General features: G+C 34.2%; 1 protein-coding gene, 1 long non-coding RNA gene and 1 pseudogene across 2 annotated transcripts in view; 1 reads left to right on the top strand and 2 right to left on the bottom strand.

The window, feature by feature from the left end:
* LOC139501122 (uncharacterized) overlaps window positions 1-16,475 on the bottom strand; it is a 121,326-nt gene that overhangs the window by 5,418 nt on the left and 99,433 nt on the right. The window lies entirely within an intron of this gene.
* LOC139501120 (aromatic-L-amino-acid decarboxylase-like) overlaps window positions 7,011-16,475 on the top strand; it is a 36,463-nt gene continuing 26,998 nt past the window's right edge. The window contains exon 1 of the mRNA XM_071290103.1: window positions 7,011-7,284. Coding sequence (XP_071146204.1) covers window positions 7,069-7,284 — 216 coding nt within the window. The 5' untranslated portion in view covers window positions 7,011-7,068. The remainder of the gene's footprint in view (window positions 7,285-16,475) is intronic.
* LOC139501815 (uncharacterized) lies at window positions 10,752-13,041 on the bottom strand (annotated as a pseudogene).

Raw genomic sequence — 16,475 nt, 5'->3', positions numbered from 1 at the left:
ATATTGATATGACATAAGGGGCATATAATTATCCGATTGTACAAAAATGAACACTCGTTTATGTAACAATGTTTTAGATTTTAACGAGAGAAATTTATGTATTACTGAAAAATTATTACACAAGGGTTTTCGATATCACAAACTAGTCAAAACATTTACTAAATTTTATCATCGGTATAAGGACATCATTCGTAAATATAGCTCAACATGCAGACTTCTTATACGTTCAGGTATTTCACATCCAATTTTTTATGGAAATATTCTTTATAAAGCACAAAGGTGTCAGTATTCACCTCAAAAACTAACAAAACCTTTGAATAGACTCATTAAGAAGGGATATAGTTACGATACTGTTGTCAGGTCATTAAAGATTGCATATGTTGGCGTTAATATTGATTCACTTATAGGGTCTTTGCATCGGAACTTAACACATTTATTAAAAAACCAGTTGTTGGCATGACACGGGTTATGTTCTTCTCATATATGTTATGATGGTATGATACTAAACCCCTAACGGGAAGGATTGTGCCTGATGTTCATATGATGAAATCATAATCTTTCAGTCAGTTTAATTGAAGTCTGGAGCTGGTATGTCAGTTAACTGCTAGTAGTCTGTTGATATTTATGTATTATTGTCATTTTGTTTATTTTCTTTGGTTACATCTTCTGACATCAGACTCGGACTTCTCTTGAACTGAATTTTAATGTGCGTATTGTTATACGTTTACTTTTCTACATTGGCTAGAGGTATTAGGGGGGGGGGTTGAGATCTCATAAACATGTTTAACCCCGCCGCATTTTTGCGCCTGTCCCAAGTCAGGAGCCTCTGGCCTTTGTTAGTCTTGTATTATTTTAATTTTAGTTTCTTGTGTACAATTTGGAAATTAGTATGGCGTTCATTATCACTGAACTAGTATATATTTGTTTAGAGGCCAGCTGAAGGACGCCTCCGGGTGCGGGAATTTCTCGCTACATTGAAGACCTGTTGGTGACCTTCTGCTGTTGTTTTTTTTCTATGGTCGGATTGTTGTCTCTTTGGCACATTCCCCATTTCCATTCTCAATTTTATGTATAAAACATGTAACTAGTCAGCAAATAATTCTGCTAAAGCGGTCTTAAACTTCCAGTGATGTACCTCAATAGAGAAGACCTTAAACTTCCAGTGATGTAGCTCAATAGAGAAGACCTTAAACCTCCAGTGATGTAGCTCAATAGAGAGGACCTTAAACCTCCAGTGATGTACCTCAATAGAGAAGACCTTAAACTTCCAGTGATGTAGCTCAATAGAGAAGACCTTAAACTTCCAGTGATGTACCTCAATAGAGAAGACCTTAAACTTCCAGTGATGTACCTCAATAGAGATGACCTCAAACTTCCAGTGATGTACCTCAATAGAGAAGACCGCACTGTGACTTTGAGATGAAGATCAATAGTTTTCAAGTTATATTCATTTGAAAATTTTAGAAAATAAAATCCCATAGGGTTCTATAGTAAACCCCTCCCTTCTTTCTGCCCCCCAAAATACCCCTTAATAGACCCCAATGCACAAACGAAAGATCGATGGCTCACCTAGACATATTAGTCTAACATTCTATGAAACCCTAAGTTAATCTGACCAGGGGTTTTGGAGAAACGCTGCGGACTAGTTCATTTTTAATGTGGCGGAAGAAAAAGAAAAAGAAGAAGAAGAATAATAAAAACTAGATTTGCCATTGCAAGCAATAGCGGATGGCACCCTTCCCACATTGCCAGGCGAGTGGCAGCAAACTAGAAGATTCCAAAGTCAAAGAGTGCATCTACACATTCAAATTATCATTTTTTGTAAAATTTAATGAAGTTTGGAGCATTTTGAAATTTTGGACATTTTTTATGTTTCCATGGTTACGGTGGCCATTTTGAAATTTCCAACTTCAAAAGACAACTCTGCTGATGCCAGTGACCATTTCTGTTAAGTTTCATCCAGTTTGCAGGATTTTTATTTATTTTTGAAATTTTTGACCTTTTTGCATTGTTTCCATGGTAACTACAGACATTTTGGAAATTCCAACTCCAAATGGCACATCTTCCAATGTTGCTCATCGTTACTGTGAAGTTTCATGAAGTTTGGAGCATTTTGAGATTTTTGAAATTTTTGGTGTAGTTTCCATGGCAACATAGTAGTGCCAATGAATGCCAAAATCATCCAACACCTGTATATAGTGGGCACCTACATTGTATTAAAATATAATGGTTCTGAGTTCAAGCATATCCAAACAGTTCATCAAAACATAAAACTGGATTTTTTCACATTTGTTTCGTTTCCATGGCAACGGCAGTCATTTTGACGATGCCATACCCCACTGCACTATATAATGTGGTGGTCAACATTATGGTACAGTTACATCAATATTGTTCAAGCCAATTCTGAGAAATAGTATGGACAAAAAAGTGTGGAAGAATAAATATAACTAGAATTGCTATTGCAAGCAATAGCGGATGTCACCCTTCCCCCCATTGCCTCTAAGCAGCAGCCATTTGAAAAACTTTTAAAAGTGAATGCACATATTTGCATGGCTATACATTTTTCTGTAAATTTTCAGTACATATAGATCATTTTTAAACACATGACATTTTTGCTGTTTCCATGGCAACGGCAGGCTTTTTGAAATTTTCAAAGTCAAAAGTCTCATCTATACATGCCAGTTTACAATAATATTAAGTTTCATTAAGTTTGGCGTATTTCGAAAATATTTGACATTTTTCCAGTTTCCACGGCAACGGTAGCCATTTTTGAAATTCCAACTTCAAAAGTCTCATGCAGACTTGACAGTCAACAATCCTATTAAGTTTCATCAATTTTGGAGCATTTTGAAACTTTTGAAATTTTTGACATTTTGATTGGTTCCTATGGCAACAGAGACCATTCCCAAAAGTTAATGGTATATACCACATTGGTACATGGGAGGGACCATACCATCAAAGTTTCCATCAATTTGACCTACCATTTTAAGAAAGTAAATGCCACTTTAAGGTATTGGACCATTTTGACCTGTTTCACATTGTTTCCATGGTAACGGCAGACATGTTTGAAATTCTAACGCCAAATTCCCCATCTACCAATGTTGCTCATCGTTACTATTAAGTTTCGTTAAATTTGGAGCATTCTGATATTTTTGAAATTTTTGGTGTAGTTTCTTTCCATGGCAACATAGTAGTTCCAATGATTGCCAAAATCCTCCAAAACCAGTATAAAGTGGGCACCTACATTGTATCAAAATATAATGATTCTGAGTTTAAGCATATCCAAATAATTCATTAAAACCAAAAACTGGATTTTTTCACAATTGTTCTGTTTCCATGGTAACGGCAGTCATTTTTTAGTTCCAAAGTTGCACTGCAACTCGAAAGTCAGGGTTCCTTGTTATAGTGAACTATCATTTAGATTGGTTCCTTTGGTTCCCAGAAAGCGGTCGGACAAAATTAGGTGGAAGAAAAATAATAATACGGAAAAAGAAACAGAGGAATAGCAATATGTCACCCGACATTGTCGATCGGTTTGATACCTTTTTCCAAAATTTTCATTGCTTTATCATGTATACATATAAAATAAAAGCAAAGGTCAAAATCTAGAACGTCAAATTAAGCTATGACCTTGAGATCAATTTCAAGGTCATGAACCTCAAATCAAAAGACCATAGGTCTTAATTATATTTGGTTAATGACTTATATCACCAAACGTGTATTTTTAAATACAAGAGGGGAGAAAACTCCCTTTTACGTTCAACGTGCCCTTGCAATAAAAATTTATGTGTTACGACATGTCGCAACTAACAATTTAGTAAAAATAATTTGTTGATATCTTATACGGTCTTTGGATATAAGTGAAAATAAGCCAAATTCAAATATTAGAATATGACCTTGACCTTTGACCTTGACCTAATTTTCATTTTTTTGGACCAAGGACCTCAAATCAAAAGATCCTAGGTCTCTATCACTTATGGTTTATAAGATAAAAATGCATATCACTTATATCAGATGCATAAGGGGAAATAACTCTCATATGGAGCGGTCATATTGCTTCAGTCAAAATAGGACAAATCATGCAAAGGATATAACAAGCAAATTTGTAAAATAAATTTGTCGTTATCTTTCACGGTTGCAAAGGAGTTGTGAGCACAAGGAAAACAGTGTTTGGGGAGATAACTCCTACAAAGAAAAGTATTCGGTTACGCAGGGTAAATTTCAAAAGCGCATAAACTGTTCGATATCATATACCAAATATCAAAGCGACATATTGCGAAACAAATGTTTATCACAAGAACAAAATTAGGCGGAAGAAAAAAAAAAAAAAATTAAAAACCAATTGTTCAGAGAACAATTGAAAGTCTTTCCACACCAAAGAAATTTTGATAAATCATTCTTCATGCTGATACGATAAATAATGGTTTAATTATATTTTCGAGTGATATAAGGGAGATAATATGCTACTTCCGGTCTCATATTATAGCTTCTTTCACACTGATTTCAAAAATTTTGTCGCTATCTTTTTTTGTTATGAAGGAGATGCACACAGAGGGTAAACAGTGAAAAGGGAGATAACTCTTACATAGAAAATGGATCGTCTTAGCAGGGTGAAATTTAAAAGCGCATAAACTATACGATACAATATGAGAAATATCTAAGCGACATATTGCGAAACAAACATTAATCGCAAGAACAAAATTTGGCGGAAGAAAAAAAAAAAATAATAATAATAATAATAATAATTAAAAACCAATTGTTCAGAGAACAATTGAAAGTCTTTCCACACCAAAGAAATTATGATAAGAAGATAGTTTCTTCATACTGATGCGATAAATAATGGTTTAATTATATTTTTGAGTGATATAAGGGAAATAATATGCTACTTCCGGTGAAATTAATGTCACATTCGGTCTCATATGATAGCTTCTTTCACACTGATTCCAAAAATATATAGTTTCTATATACTTTTGTATGTAGAATGGGAGATAATTGGTCACTTCCGGTTTGTTGGAAGTCGTTTTTAGTCGTCAGTAATCAGTTTATGTATCTATATGACAAAATATATGGATTCTGAGTACTTTTAAATGTAAAAATTGCAAAAAAGGCTACTTCCGGTTTTCTCAAGGTCACTTCCGGTTGTCATTTTTCAAGGTCATTTGTCACCTAACCTTTTGTAAAAGGTCAAATGCCTTTATAATGAACTTAGTTGAAGTTATAATCAATTAACCTCATATCATGACATTTCAGGGGCACCAACTCCTATAAGATGCCATTGAATTGTATAAGACTAAATGTAGCATATCTTCATTACAATAAAGCAGACATTTTGCACTTGTTCTTTTATATGTATCTTTCAAAGTGTCGGAAAAATGCAAAAACAAGCAAAAGTCACAATTGAGAACTTGACCTTGACCTTTGACCTTGACCTCATTTTCTAAGTTAGGACCTAGGGACCCCAAATAAAAACATTCCAGGGTTATACGGTTAACTGTTTATGAGTTAAAAAAACATACCGACAAATTTATTTTGTAAAGGTAGATAACTCCTATAAAATGTCATCGAATCGCTTCGATCCAAATTAGCCAACAATTCCTGAGGATGTAACAAACAATTTGTAAAAGGAATTTTGTCGCTATCTTTTTCTGTTACAAAGGAGATGCACACAGATGATAAACAGTGAATAGGGAGATAACTCTTACAAAGAAAATTGTTCATCTTAGCAGGGTGAGATTTAAAACCGTATAAACTATACGATACAATAAACAAAATATCTAAGCGACATATTGCGAAACAAAAATTTCAGAATGTGGCGGAAAAAAAATTAATAATAATCAGAAGAAAAACAATAAGTCTTTCCACAGAAAAGTGGAAAGACTTAATAATAATAATAATCAGAACAAATACAATAAGTCTTTTCACAAAAAAGTGAAAAGACTTAATAATCAGAAGAAAAACAATAGGTCTTTCCACAGAAAAGTGGAAAGACCTAATAATAAGACAAAAAGAAACGAACAATAACAATATGTCACCCCAACTCCGTTGAGGGTGCCATAATAATAAGAACTGAGCAAAAACAATAAGTCTCCAAACTTTGTTTGGGAGACTTAATTAACCATGACTGAAAGTACATGGCTTAACAAGTCCAAATGTTAAAGTTTAAGTTGTGCGCACAATTTATTCAAGTTATGCGCACAATTTATTTAATTTATGCGCACAATGTAATTTTTTCTTTGCATGTTACTAGCGGGGCTTCGTATTTCTCCATTTTTTCAAGTTCCTGAAAGAAACATAATAATTAAGTTACTAGCCGATCAACTGATATTTTTATAGATTAAGACTGTTTAGTATTAACCTTTTGTACGAGCACAAATTCAAGATTAAAGCAAAACCAAAAAAAGAGAAAAATAATAAAGAAATAGTATTCCATTGATCTGATTAACTGAAACATAAACAAGCTTTGGAAGGAATTATAATAACTACATGTTTGGCATTTTTTTTTGTAAAACAAGATGCCTTTTAAAATGTTAAAAGTCAGAGATTTCAACATGCAGTAACCTGGATATGGTTCCTCCTACAAGTTGTAACGCTTCACTAAACATTGCCTAGCTATGTTCAAATACCTGAATGATCAAAGCAATGAAAGACATCTCAATTTGTCAAAATCTTTTACAGACATCGAACACATACGGGCGATTAACTGTGCTTGATAAATTGATTAATCTATATACAATAATTCTATACCGGAAATAGAAAAAGTCATCGAAAAATGTCCGTGTCAACCACAGAAATCACAAATTATTTGCTTTATTCTTGAATAATTTCCCATTTCTTGTTTAATTGTTCTAAATTACCGACGATCGAAAATTTATGATACCGATATAATTGACGTTTATTTAAAACCGGCGTCTTAATTTTTGGAAACGTCAACTGCAGACAACAAATTGATCAACGAGTTTTGAGTTTTAAGGATTGTCTGCTTTGGACAAATCATATATCATTCAAGTTCTACAACTTGCAAGTTAAAGTCTACATTTCGATTCGGCACTGAATCAAACAAATATTTTCATGCTTACTTTCAAGATGGATGCATCAGACTTTAGAAAACGCGGGAAAGAAATGGTGGATTATATTGCAGATTACATGGAGACGATAAGTAACAGAAGAGTGACGCCGGATGTAGAACCTGGATACCTCGCGGAGAAGCTCCCCAAAAAAGCTCCGAAAAAAGGAGAAGAATTTAACGATATTATGATTGATGTGGATAAATATATCATACCAGGAGTGAGTATTAACTATTCATTATAATTACGGAGGTCTCGATTGAAATGGGGTTCTAATTTCTAAATTTGATTTATTGTTTTACCATTTATTCTCTATTATTTGGTAGCACAATACAAAGATATTTTCACTCCCAATCAGACAACTTTAAACTGAGGTACCAAAAGAAAGAAGAAAGATTAATCTTTCAAATTGTGATAATTTCATAATGACATAATTATTACATAATTAATTATTATGTAATTAGTTCCTATATTGTGATGTCCACACTTGAATGAATTTAGCGTCTTTGTTCTTCATAGCATCCCAAAATATTTTATAGATTCTTGTACAACACAACTTGACCTCCAAAACTTTGTCTCAGATTTCCAAAAACATCAATAGAACAAATTTTACACCCAATTGAATTTAGTGGTCTCTTATGAACTGATGCTGCAAACTTCATTTAAGATTTATGAGAGAATGAAATGCAGTAGGAAAAATCTGAGACATAGTTTTGGAGGTCAAACTGTGTTGTGCAAGAATCTATAAAATAGTTTGGAATGCTATGAATAACAAAGAAGCTAAATTCATTCAAGTATGGACATCACAATATGGCAACTAATTACATAACAATTAATTATGTAATAACTATGTCATAACGAAATTATCACAACTTGAAAGATTAATCCTTTTTCTTTCTTTTGGTACCTCATTTATAAAATTTAAAGAAAGATGAGTGGAATTACATCAGCTTAAAGATATCAAAGTTCTGTGAGCCGATCTACACATATGGGTCTTTATAAAAAAAACATTCTTAACTATGTTATTCGGTCTTTTTAAGTCAAAAGACATGAACATATATGAAAATGTATCAAAATAACAATTGCATATGTTAGATATGATTTTTTTTGTGATACACTATACAGTATGACATGTTATAAAAACACCCTTAATTTTTTTCTCAAACTCTTTGATATAGCCAGAATCAACTGTTATTTTTTACTATAACTCCCTTCAGACCTGAAATAGGACTATTATTCATATCATTTATTGTTAAGATTTATCACTTTTTATTGCATTTTGATACATGCACACATTTTTTAATGATTTGATAAAAAAAATCACCAAAAGGAAAAGTATCATATTTTAAGTCAATGGTGTAACTGTTCCGGACCATATGCGTATTTGGACCATACGCGTATGGTCATGACCATATGGGTATATACTCATATGGTCGGGGTAATTAACAAGTTTACAGGTAACACCTAACTCTTCATAAGGTATAACCCTTGTAGTTGTCACGTCATTAAAAAGACGATATCAGAGGTCATTATATTATAATAAAAAAGTAAGCACGTTCGTGCATTTAATTTTACTCACTAGTCACTATAGTAAACACATTTTACACATATAGTCATTACCGACTTGTTGTTACGAGTGCATGGCAATATGTCGACTTAGGTAGATATTTCCATAATTTCTTAATGACGGAGTCTGTTATTGAAATTCCCGAGACCTCGGTATCACTGCACGCAGCTGAAAAGAAGGCTAGCTTTTCGCTGGAATGCAAATTGTGTATTTGCAAAGGATCGTGCACAATCAAGACGTGCAAATGCAGAAAAAGTTATGGTAGATCTACCGTGTGGAAGTTAATGCCATCCTCATGCTAAGCGTAAATTTAAGAATACAATTCGAGATGGAAACTAACTGTGGCATAAATATTTGATTTTTATATAGCCTTTGAATTATAAAAAAATATTGAAAGTAAGTAAAAGCTATATCGTAATTGAAAATAGTGTCTATGGCGTACCCTTATAAAAATATTTTTTTTTAATAAATTCCGGAACTATGAATTATGAAATATATTGATGGTAGAAACATGCACCAGGAACACCATGTAAAATAGGGAAATGGAGCACTTATTTTGTAAATAAATCTTAAACTACATATGAAAATCAATAGTTTTACTGTCAATGGTGAGACCATTTTAATAAAATAAAACCATTGACCAGCTTAGTAACACAACTGAATATATTTTGACAATCAGCATTTTTGTGTGTTTTTTTCTTGTTTAACAAGCGAAACATTATATTATTTATGAAAAACAATACTTATTGAACAATGTTTTAACAATATCATGTAAAACATATACAAAGTTTCAGAAGTTTCCACTGGCTTCGTTTTCCCGTTGTCTACACAAGTTCTGGGATATTGGACAAACTACTAAAAACACGTAAACATAAAGATGTTTGTTTGAAAGACATACATTATGGTTGAATATACGTTACATACAAGAATAATATACGGTCGTGGCTAGTCTACTTGTCATTGTGAAGTTCCATATTTGCAAGCCAAATTGTATGAGCGTCTGCTCATTTCAAATCCTAAGTGTAGACTGCCCCGAACCCGGTGAGTGACGTCATACTTATAGTTCCTGGGGACAACGAGCCCGGCCGGGCCGGATGTCGGGCACGTGCAAGAAGCAGGAAGTCCCGAAAAGAATAATTACATTGCCGGTCTCGGGAGAAAGAGTTACGGAACTATAGGTTGCATTTCTGTAAATATTGACAATGCAATTTCCCATAGGAACTCCTTTTACCGCTAAAACTGTAGGGGAGAATGGGGTAAGTGGACACATTAAGCGTATACACACGTTTCAGCTCGCTGGGACATGGATGATATTTTCCACCTCCGTTCCAATAAATTATGTGTAGACCTTTCTTCATATTTTTAGGCATTTCTTTCCGTTCCTATCACGGGCTTGTTGGAAATCAAGGACTAGATCAAACAGCCAAAAAGGACCACTTACCCCATGTATTGGGGTAACTGGTCATAAACGAGTAAATGTAAAAGAAGTGTTCTTAGTCCATTTTCTTGGGTTAATCGCCTCGATTCCACCTTTTATTCCTACCTCCGAACTCTGTCAGATTGATTGATCAAAGAAAAAAATGTATTTGCGCCTAACTTCCGACTGCCAACTGCATGATGCTAATATTAACCAATTTTATTAGCTTTTCATACAGCATGTTACTTCTTATTAATTCAGTGTCTATCTCTGCCTTTCAGAAATGGTCTGCAAATTTAGCAAAAAGAAATACAGAATTTTTGCTTTCATATTTAAGTCATTGTCGGGTTTTTTTTTTGAAGGGTATGTGTGGGATGATTTTCGAATATTGTAAATTTTGATTGGTTTGGGAATTTGTTTTGTGTGTTTTGGATGGAAATTTAAATCATGGTTATTTTGGGTTTTTTTTTGTGACGTCTTGAAATATACCGATGGGAAAAATGGTTCCAGTCATGATTGCTGCGTTCTAAAATCGACCCAAACTCTTCCCTTTTAATGGTATGCCATTCTGTTCTGTTTAATTTGTGTTTTCGTCCTGATTATGCATGACACGTTTGTAACTAAATGTCAATCAATCAATCTTCAATCTACATGTATGTATAGTTACAAGGGAAAATGTAAAGCCCTTCTGGAGCACCTGAAGTCGCCTATTAAAGTGGGTTTTTTTTCGGATCCGTGTTTCTCACATTTGTTTTTAGTTTTCGATGTTATATGTTGTTGTTTGTCCTTGTGTGTCTTGTCTTATTTGTTCCCGGGTTTGTCTGTTATCCACTGGTTATATCTGGATAGTGTTTCAGCACTTCTTTTTATGAATGTTTTGATTGGGTAAATCTCTAAAATAGTATTTAATAATATTAAGAGGATATAACATATTTAATGATCATGATAACTATTGACAACACAACCCACTATAATAATTGGTCATATTTTGAAACATGTCAATGTTTGTTACACACGAAGTGTGAAAGTTCATGCCCAAACTTTCCAGTACACGACTCATGATACCAATCGCTACATCTCGTACATTTAACCCAGTCTTCATCGTCAGAGTTGTCATCCATGTAGTTCCCGTTACAATAAGTACAGGTGGAGTCAGACTGGTCTTTAGCTAGTGAACTGTCATTCTCCTTGTTTTTAGCCAAACGCTTCTTTGTATTCTTATTTGTCTTAATTCTCTTCTTCAATGTTTGATCCAGTTCTTTTTTCTTCTTCTTTTCCTACCTCTCCATTTTCCTTTGATCCTTTCCCTCTTGAACTCTGTTTTTCTCTTCTTCTTTTCGTTTCAGTTCATTTAAAAATTCTCTTTCTGTTAGACATCTAGCCTCTGTTACTGGTCTTTTTCTCCGTTCTTTGTTAGACGACTTCAGGGGTTCTTAGAATTTCCCTCAAATATGTTTTTTCGGATGAAGTTGATGGAACTTGCGGGTTTACGGCAAAGACAGATTGCTCTTCATTGGCGGTTGTAGTTAGTCGCGACTGGTTCTGGTCTTTGCTAACATCATGGCCATTCTCTATTGATGCTTCAACCTCGACATTGAGCACAGACGTCTTTGATGGTCCATATGCCTCTATTGGGATAGCATTCGGTTTAAATGGAAATATCCCAGTAGCTCTGAAGCCACTGAATATATTCACTAGATTCATTATTTCATTGAAGGCTTGCTTGAATAAGCCACAAAAATCGTAGCGCGTGACTATTCTTCCTGGATTCTGCCTAAGAAATGCCTCACAACATAGATTGTACGACCTTTTTCAGCGGTCCAAATACGCTTCTATCGAGTGGCTGTGTCCAGTGCGTTGTATGGGGAGGAAGACAGAACATTTCTATCTGATTAGATACGGCTGTTTCCAACAGATCCACTGTTATGTGTGAAGAATGTCCATCCAGTATGAGCAGAACAGGTCTCTGATGAGGAAGATTAGGTATAAACAGCTTTTTAAACCAATTATTGAATAAATCTGAATCAATAAATGAACTCTTACTGCCTGCAAATAATGTGTTTGCTGGTGCATTGCCCATCAATGATTGGCTTACTCTTTGTCCCTTAAAGATGAGCATTGGTGGTAGAACTCTTGCCTCTGCGTTCACACAGCATAACGCGGTTACATTTTCGCCTCGTTCTCCGCTTGTTTTGGAATGCACACTCTTTTTGCCTCTTTTACCGACAACCTTTGATGGAGCATGTACTGTACTCACGCCAGTCTCATCCGCATTAAAAATTTGCTGGGGCTTATCCTTAATGTTCAGTTTATCCATGAAACTTCCAAGCTTTTGAAAGTAAGCTGAAATGACATTTGGATTCAGCATTGAACTTCGTGCTGCGCTTAGACCCTCTGGTATGCGTACAGATAAACATGGATGTCGATCTCTAAACCCTTGCCACCAATCATAACCGGCACTTTTCTTATCATTGTTAAAACAATGCTTTCTCCCCGACCTCACGGCTATCTCGTAGGCTAGTTTTCGGACATCTGTGATAGTTAAACCAAACCCTCTTTCCTCCATTCTTAGTATATGTCCGACCAAAGCTTCTTCATCCTTTATGGCAAGTACTGTGGGTTTTGTTGCTGGTGAATCCAGATCCATAGTTTTCAGTCTCCGAAGTAGTGTTGTTCTTGGTATATTATACAACTTTGATGCTTTCAATTTAGACATGCCCCCACTCTTTACATGGCGAACCGCTTCTTTCAGACCCTCTTTTGACCACTTTCCTTGCTTTGGAGTCCATCCTTTTTCTTTCTAGCCATTTTGCTGAAATAAAAAAGATGTAGGTTGTATTGCTTTATATGAGTGTTTTATACACTATATATATATATACATATTCAACACCTGAGACTGCCGTCGATATACAGGACTGCGGGAAACACATATTGTTTACAAACATTGGCTAGTATTTGTAACTTTTTATCAGATTCTTGAGCTTTTTGAGATGTATCCAATTAAACATGTTATTTACCCCCCCCCCCCCCCCTCCTTTTTGTTTCTTTTATGATTTGTTCATATGTACCTAAAAATCCTCTGGAAAACATTTTATAACCTTTTTGTAAGTTTTCATAAGTTTTGATGCACAACACAAAACAATAGAAAAGTAAAGACACATACCAAGTATGTTTATTTTTTAACAATACGAGTTGTCCACTTTCCCCATGGTAATGGGGTAAGTGGACACCTCGGTTGTTGTCGTGTTTTTTAAGAAACGGAAACAAATTTATTCCTTGTCGACCATTTAAAGTGATACATTTTATTATGATGCATTTGTTGTGGCTATTGAATTATAACTAAGCATAAAGGGTGTGTGTGTGCACTGATCTGCTTTAGGATATGTTTTATGCAAATTTCTGGTTTTTTTAATGAATGCTATGACGTCATATTGAAAGCTACTTGCAACACGGCACCGCTTCTTCTGTTTTACTCAAAGCAGCAATTTTCGACACAGATAAATAAGTCTTTGGGTTTGAATCGTAATCCTTGATATCCAAGTTAGATCAAGTCAAGTTATTTTCAACGGAATCCCACATACATTTATTGTAAAAGACAATTTTGAGAACGTACATATTCGGCGGTTATACGACATGTACGCCGCCATATTGCAGAAGCAGGGTGTTTTTATTTAGCTAGTTGTGCATTTTTTATGCCATTGTACTATCAAAAAATCATTGAAAGTCTCATTTTAAGGCCATATTTGTCGTTTGAAGAATCTCAAGTGAGGGTGGTAAAGGGGGGGGGGCTTCAACACGGAAACACGTGAAATAAAAATGGCAAAAACGTTGCACAGAAAATAAAAATCGGAAAAAAACGATGCACGAGAAATAAAATAGTAAATATTATTGTAAAAAGTAAAATAATTTATTAATCAGCCGTTCTTGGAGATCATCTAGCCATTATATATGATGGACATGATGACCCTGCAGTCACATTTTATCGTCCGCTAGTCGCAACTGATTTAAAAGAAAAATATTATTCATTATAATTAATTTTATAGCAGTTTTAAAAATTCTGCATGGGAACACATAATTTAAAACAATCTCCGGGGCCTTGAATTTAATCCCGGCCTTACTTTAAATCAAATGCAGGCCAAGCACGAGAAATTAGAGTACCGACACGAAACACGGAAAAAAAATAAAGGAGAACACGAGGCACGCACGTCGAGCCAAACACGAGAAAACGAGAAATAAAACTTCAAAAAACGAAAACACGTGAATTAAAAAGGCGGAAAACGTTGCACGAAAATAACCCTTTACCACCCTCTCAAGTATGCATTCACGAACGTTTGTCGCCGAACGGGACAGATTTCTGTGTGTTATGTTATTAAAACGAACGTATGATTCATTAGAACTACTAATTATCTCTCACTTCCATTATCGCAACCAGCAAAAAAAATAATATGCCTGAATATTTACTGCTAAGGTGCATTGACCTTCAATTTACCTTTTAACTTTTCTTTGACTTTGTCCGTTGTGTTGATCAGCTACGTGTCCGACGGGAGACAACTCGCATAAAGACAGCTACCGGAAATATCTAACGCGTAGACCACTCACCCCACATGTCCACTTACCCCAATCTCCCCTACCACTTTTACTATGAAGTTTTGAAAAAAATCTTATCCTAGAATTGAAAGTTCATATACACTACAATTTTTTTCAAAGGTCAAAATATAGGGCTGTGCGGCATATTTTCAACGTTTATATGCCCTGAACTTCTCAGAGTTTAAACTAACACTAATTTTCTTAACTACCCCTACTAGTGGAGTGACAAATCAGGAAAAGTGGCTTAGTTAAGGAGTTTAATAGACCGAAATACCTCACGGCTGAAAATGAACATGAAGATAGAGTTAACATTATACTTTCATTTATGCCCTGTCGTAGAGTTTTCCCACGGTGCAGTTTTTTGTAAAATTGCGATAAAGTGTGACTTTCCGATTTTTTACTTTTTCATTTTCAAAAACGGGAACGTTTATAACTAATTCCCGAATGAAGATATCATCACAAAAGTTGTTATCAGATGAAAGAGTAATGTATCAGCTTTATTTTGATTTCAAACGTTCTGATCATATGAACATATAAATTAAGTGAATTGGACGATTTTCAAATGTTTATTTCATTTTTTACAATGTTACCGTCTGACAAAGTATATAACATTTCCTATTTATATCACCAGTGGTACATTTTCACAAAATATAGTATAATATGCAAGAAGTTTAAATACCTAAAATTTCGAAAAAGCATGCAAATTACGTTTTCGGTCCGTTTTATAATACTCATCATATATAGCAGTTTTACTATTCGATTTTCAGCTCAATAAGTCTTGTTGCTTTCCCTTTTGTTATTTTCCCCTGACTTGTGATTTGCTGTGTTTTTACAGAAAATAAAACTTTATTTTCATATTTAATAAGACATAATTATATCAATGTCTGTGTCTAGTTTTTGACTGAGTATACTAATTTCATGTGTTAGTGTTTTTTTGTGTTTTATTCCTTGTTGATTTTGTTGAATAAACTAATTTTTAACCACATCGGTAAACCCCCGAAATAATCCGGAAAATAATGGACACGAGTTTGCTCACTAAGTTCCAAAAAAAGAATAGGCTTCAGAGTAATTGGGAATTATGCGTTATATATAAGACCAATAGTGTAATATTCATTCCTATGGAAATAATATTCCAGAATATTGTTTTCCTTTTGGAACTTATATTATGAAGGAACTTCTATTCCGTGACATGTTTATCGCCGCCTTTAGGTGGAATACCACCAAATCATGGTACGTCACATCCGGTTGTATACGAAAGTAGGCCTAAAAAAATATTCCCTTGAATTTGACAATTGTAGTTAATTAATCCTACATCTTATTGCAGTTAAAACATTTCTGTGTCATAAACATATGTCTTACAAAACACTATTATTTTTTATTTGGGATTTCTATAGAAAATTTTGAGGTTACATGGTGACTAAACCTTGGACACAGATAAAATAAGGGGAGAAATTTGATTGGTTAACTTCCAATGATGGTTACTTTCTTATATGCAATGAAATGTTATGTGAATTTTTTTCTATAGTACTGGACAGGATAAAACTTTACTCATGCCAATTATTCTTTATTTGAAACAAAGATAAATTCTGCACATTTTTTTGAAAAGTGCAAATTTAACAAAGACTAATAGGGGAAAATCAATGGTGGTATTACACCTAATATGGGAAGCTGTACATGCACCTTTGACCTTGTGAGTAATCTCATGTGTTAAAATTTCTTGCTATTTAAGTGAAATATTACAAAAAATGAAATATTCTGTGTGGATCGAGTCTCCAAAACTCTTTTTATGAGAAAATTGTCTTGAAATAGGACTCTACCATGAATATTCAGTTGATATTCT

Source organism: Mytilus edulis, chromosome 13 (genome assembly GCF_963676685.1).
Source record: "Mytilus edulis chromosome 13, xbMytEdul2.2, whole genome shotgun sequence".
NCBI lineage: Eukaryota > Metazoa > Mollusca > Bivalvia > Mytilida > Mytilidae > Mytilus > Mytilus edulis.
The sequence above is the reverse complement of the archived record's forward strand: the minus strand, read 5'-3'. Positions and strand labels throughout refer to the sequence as shown.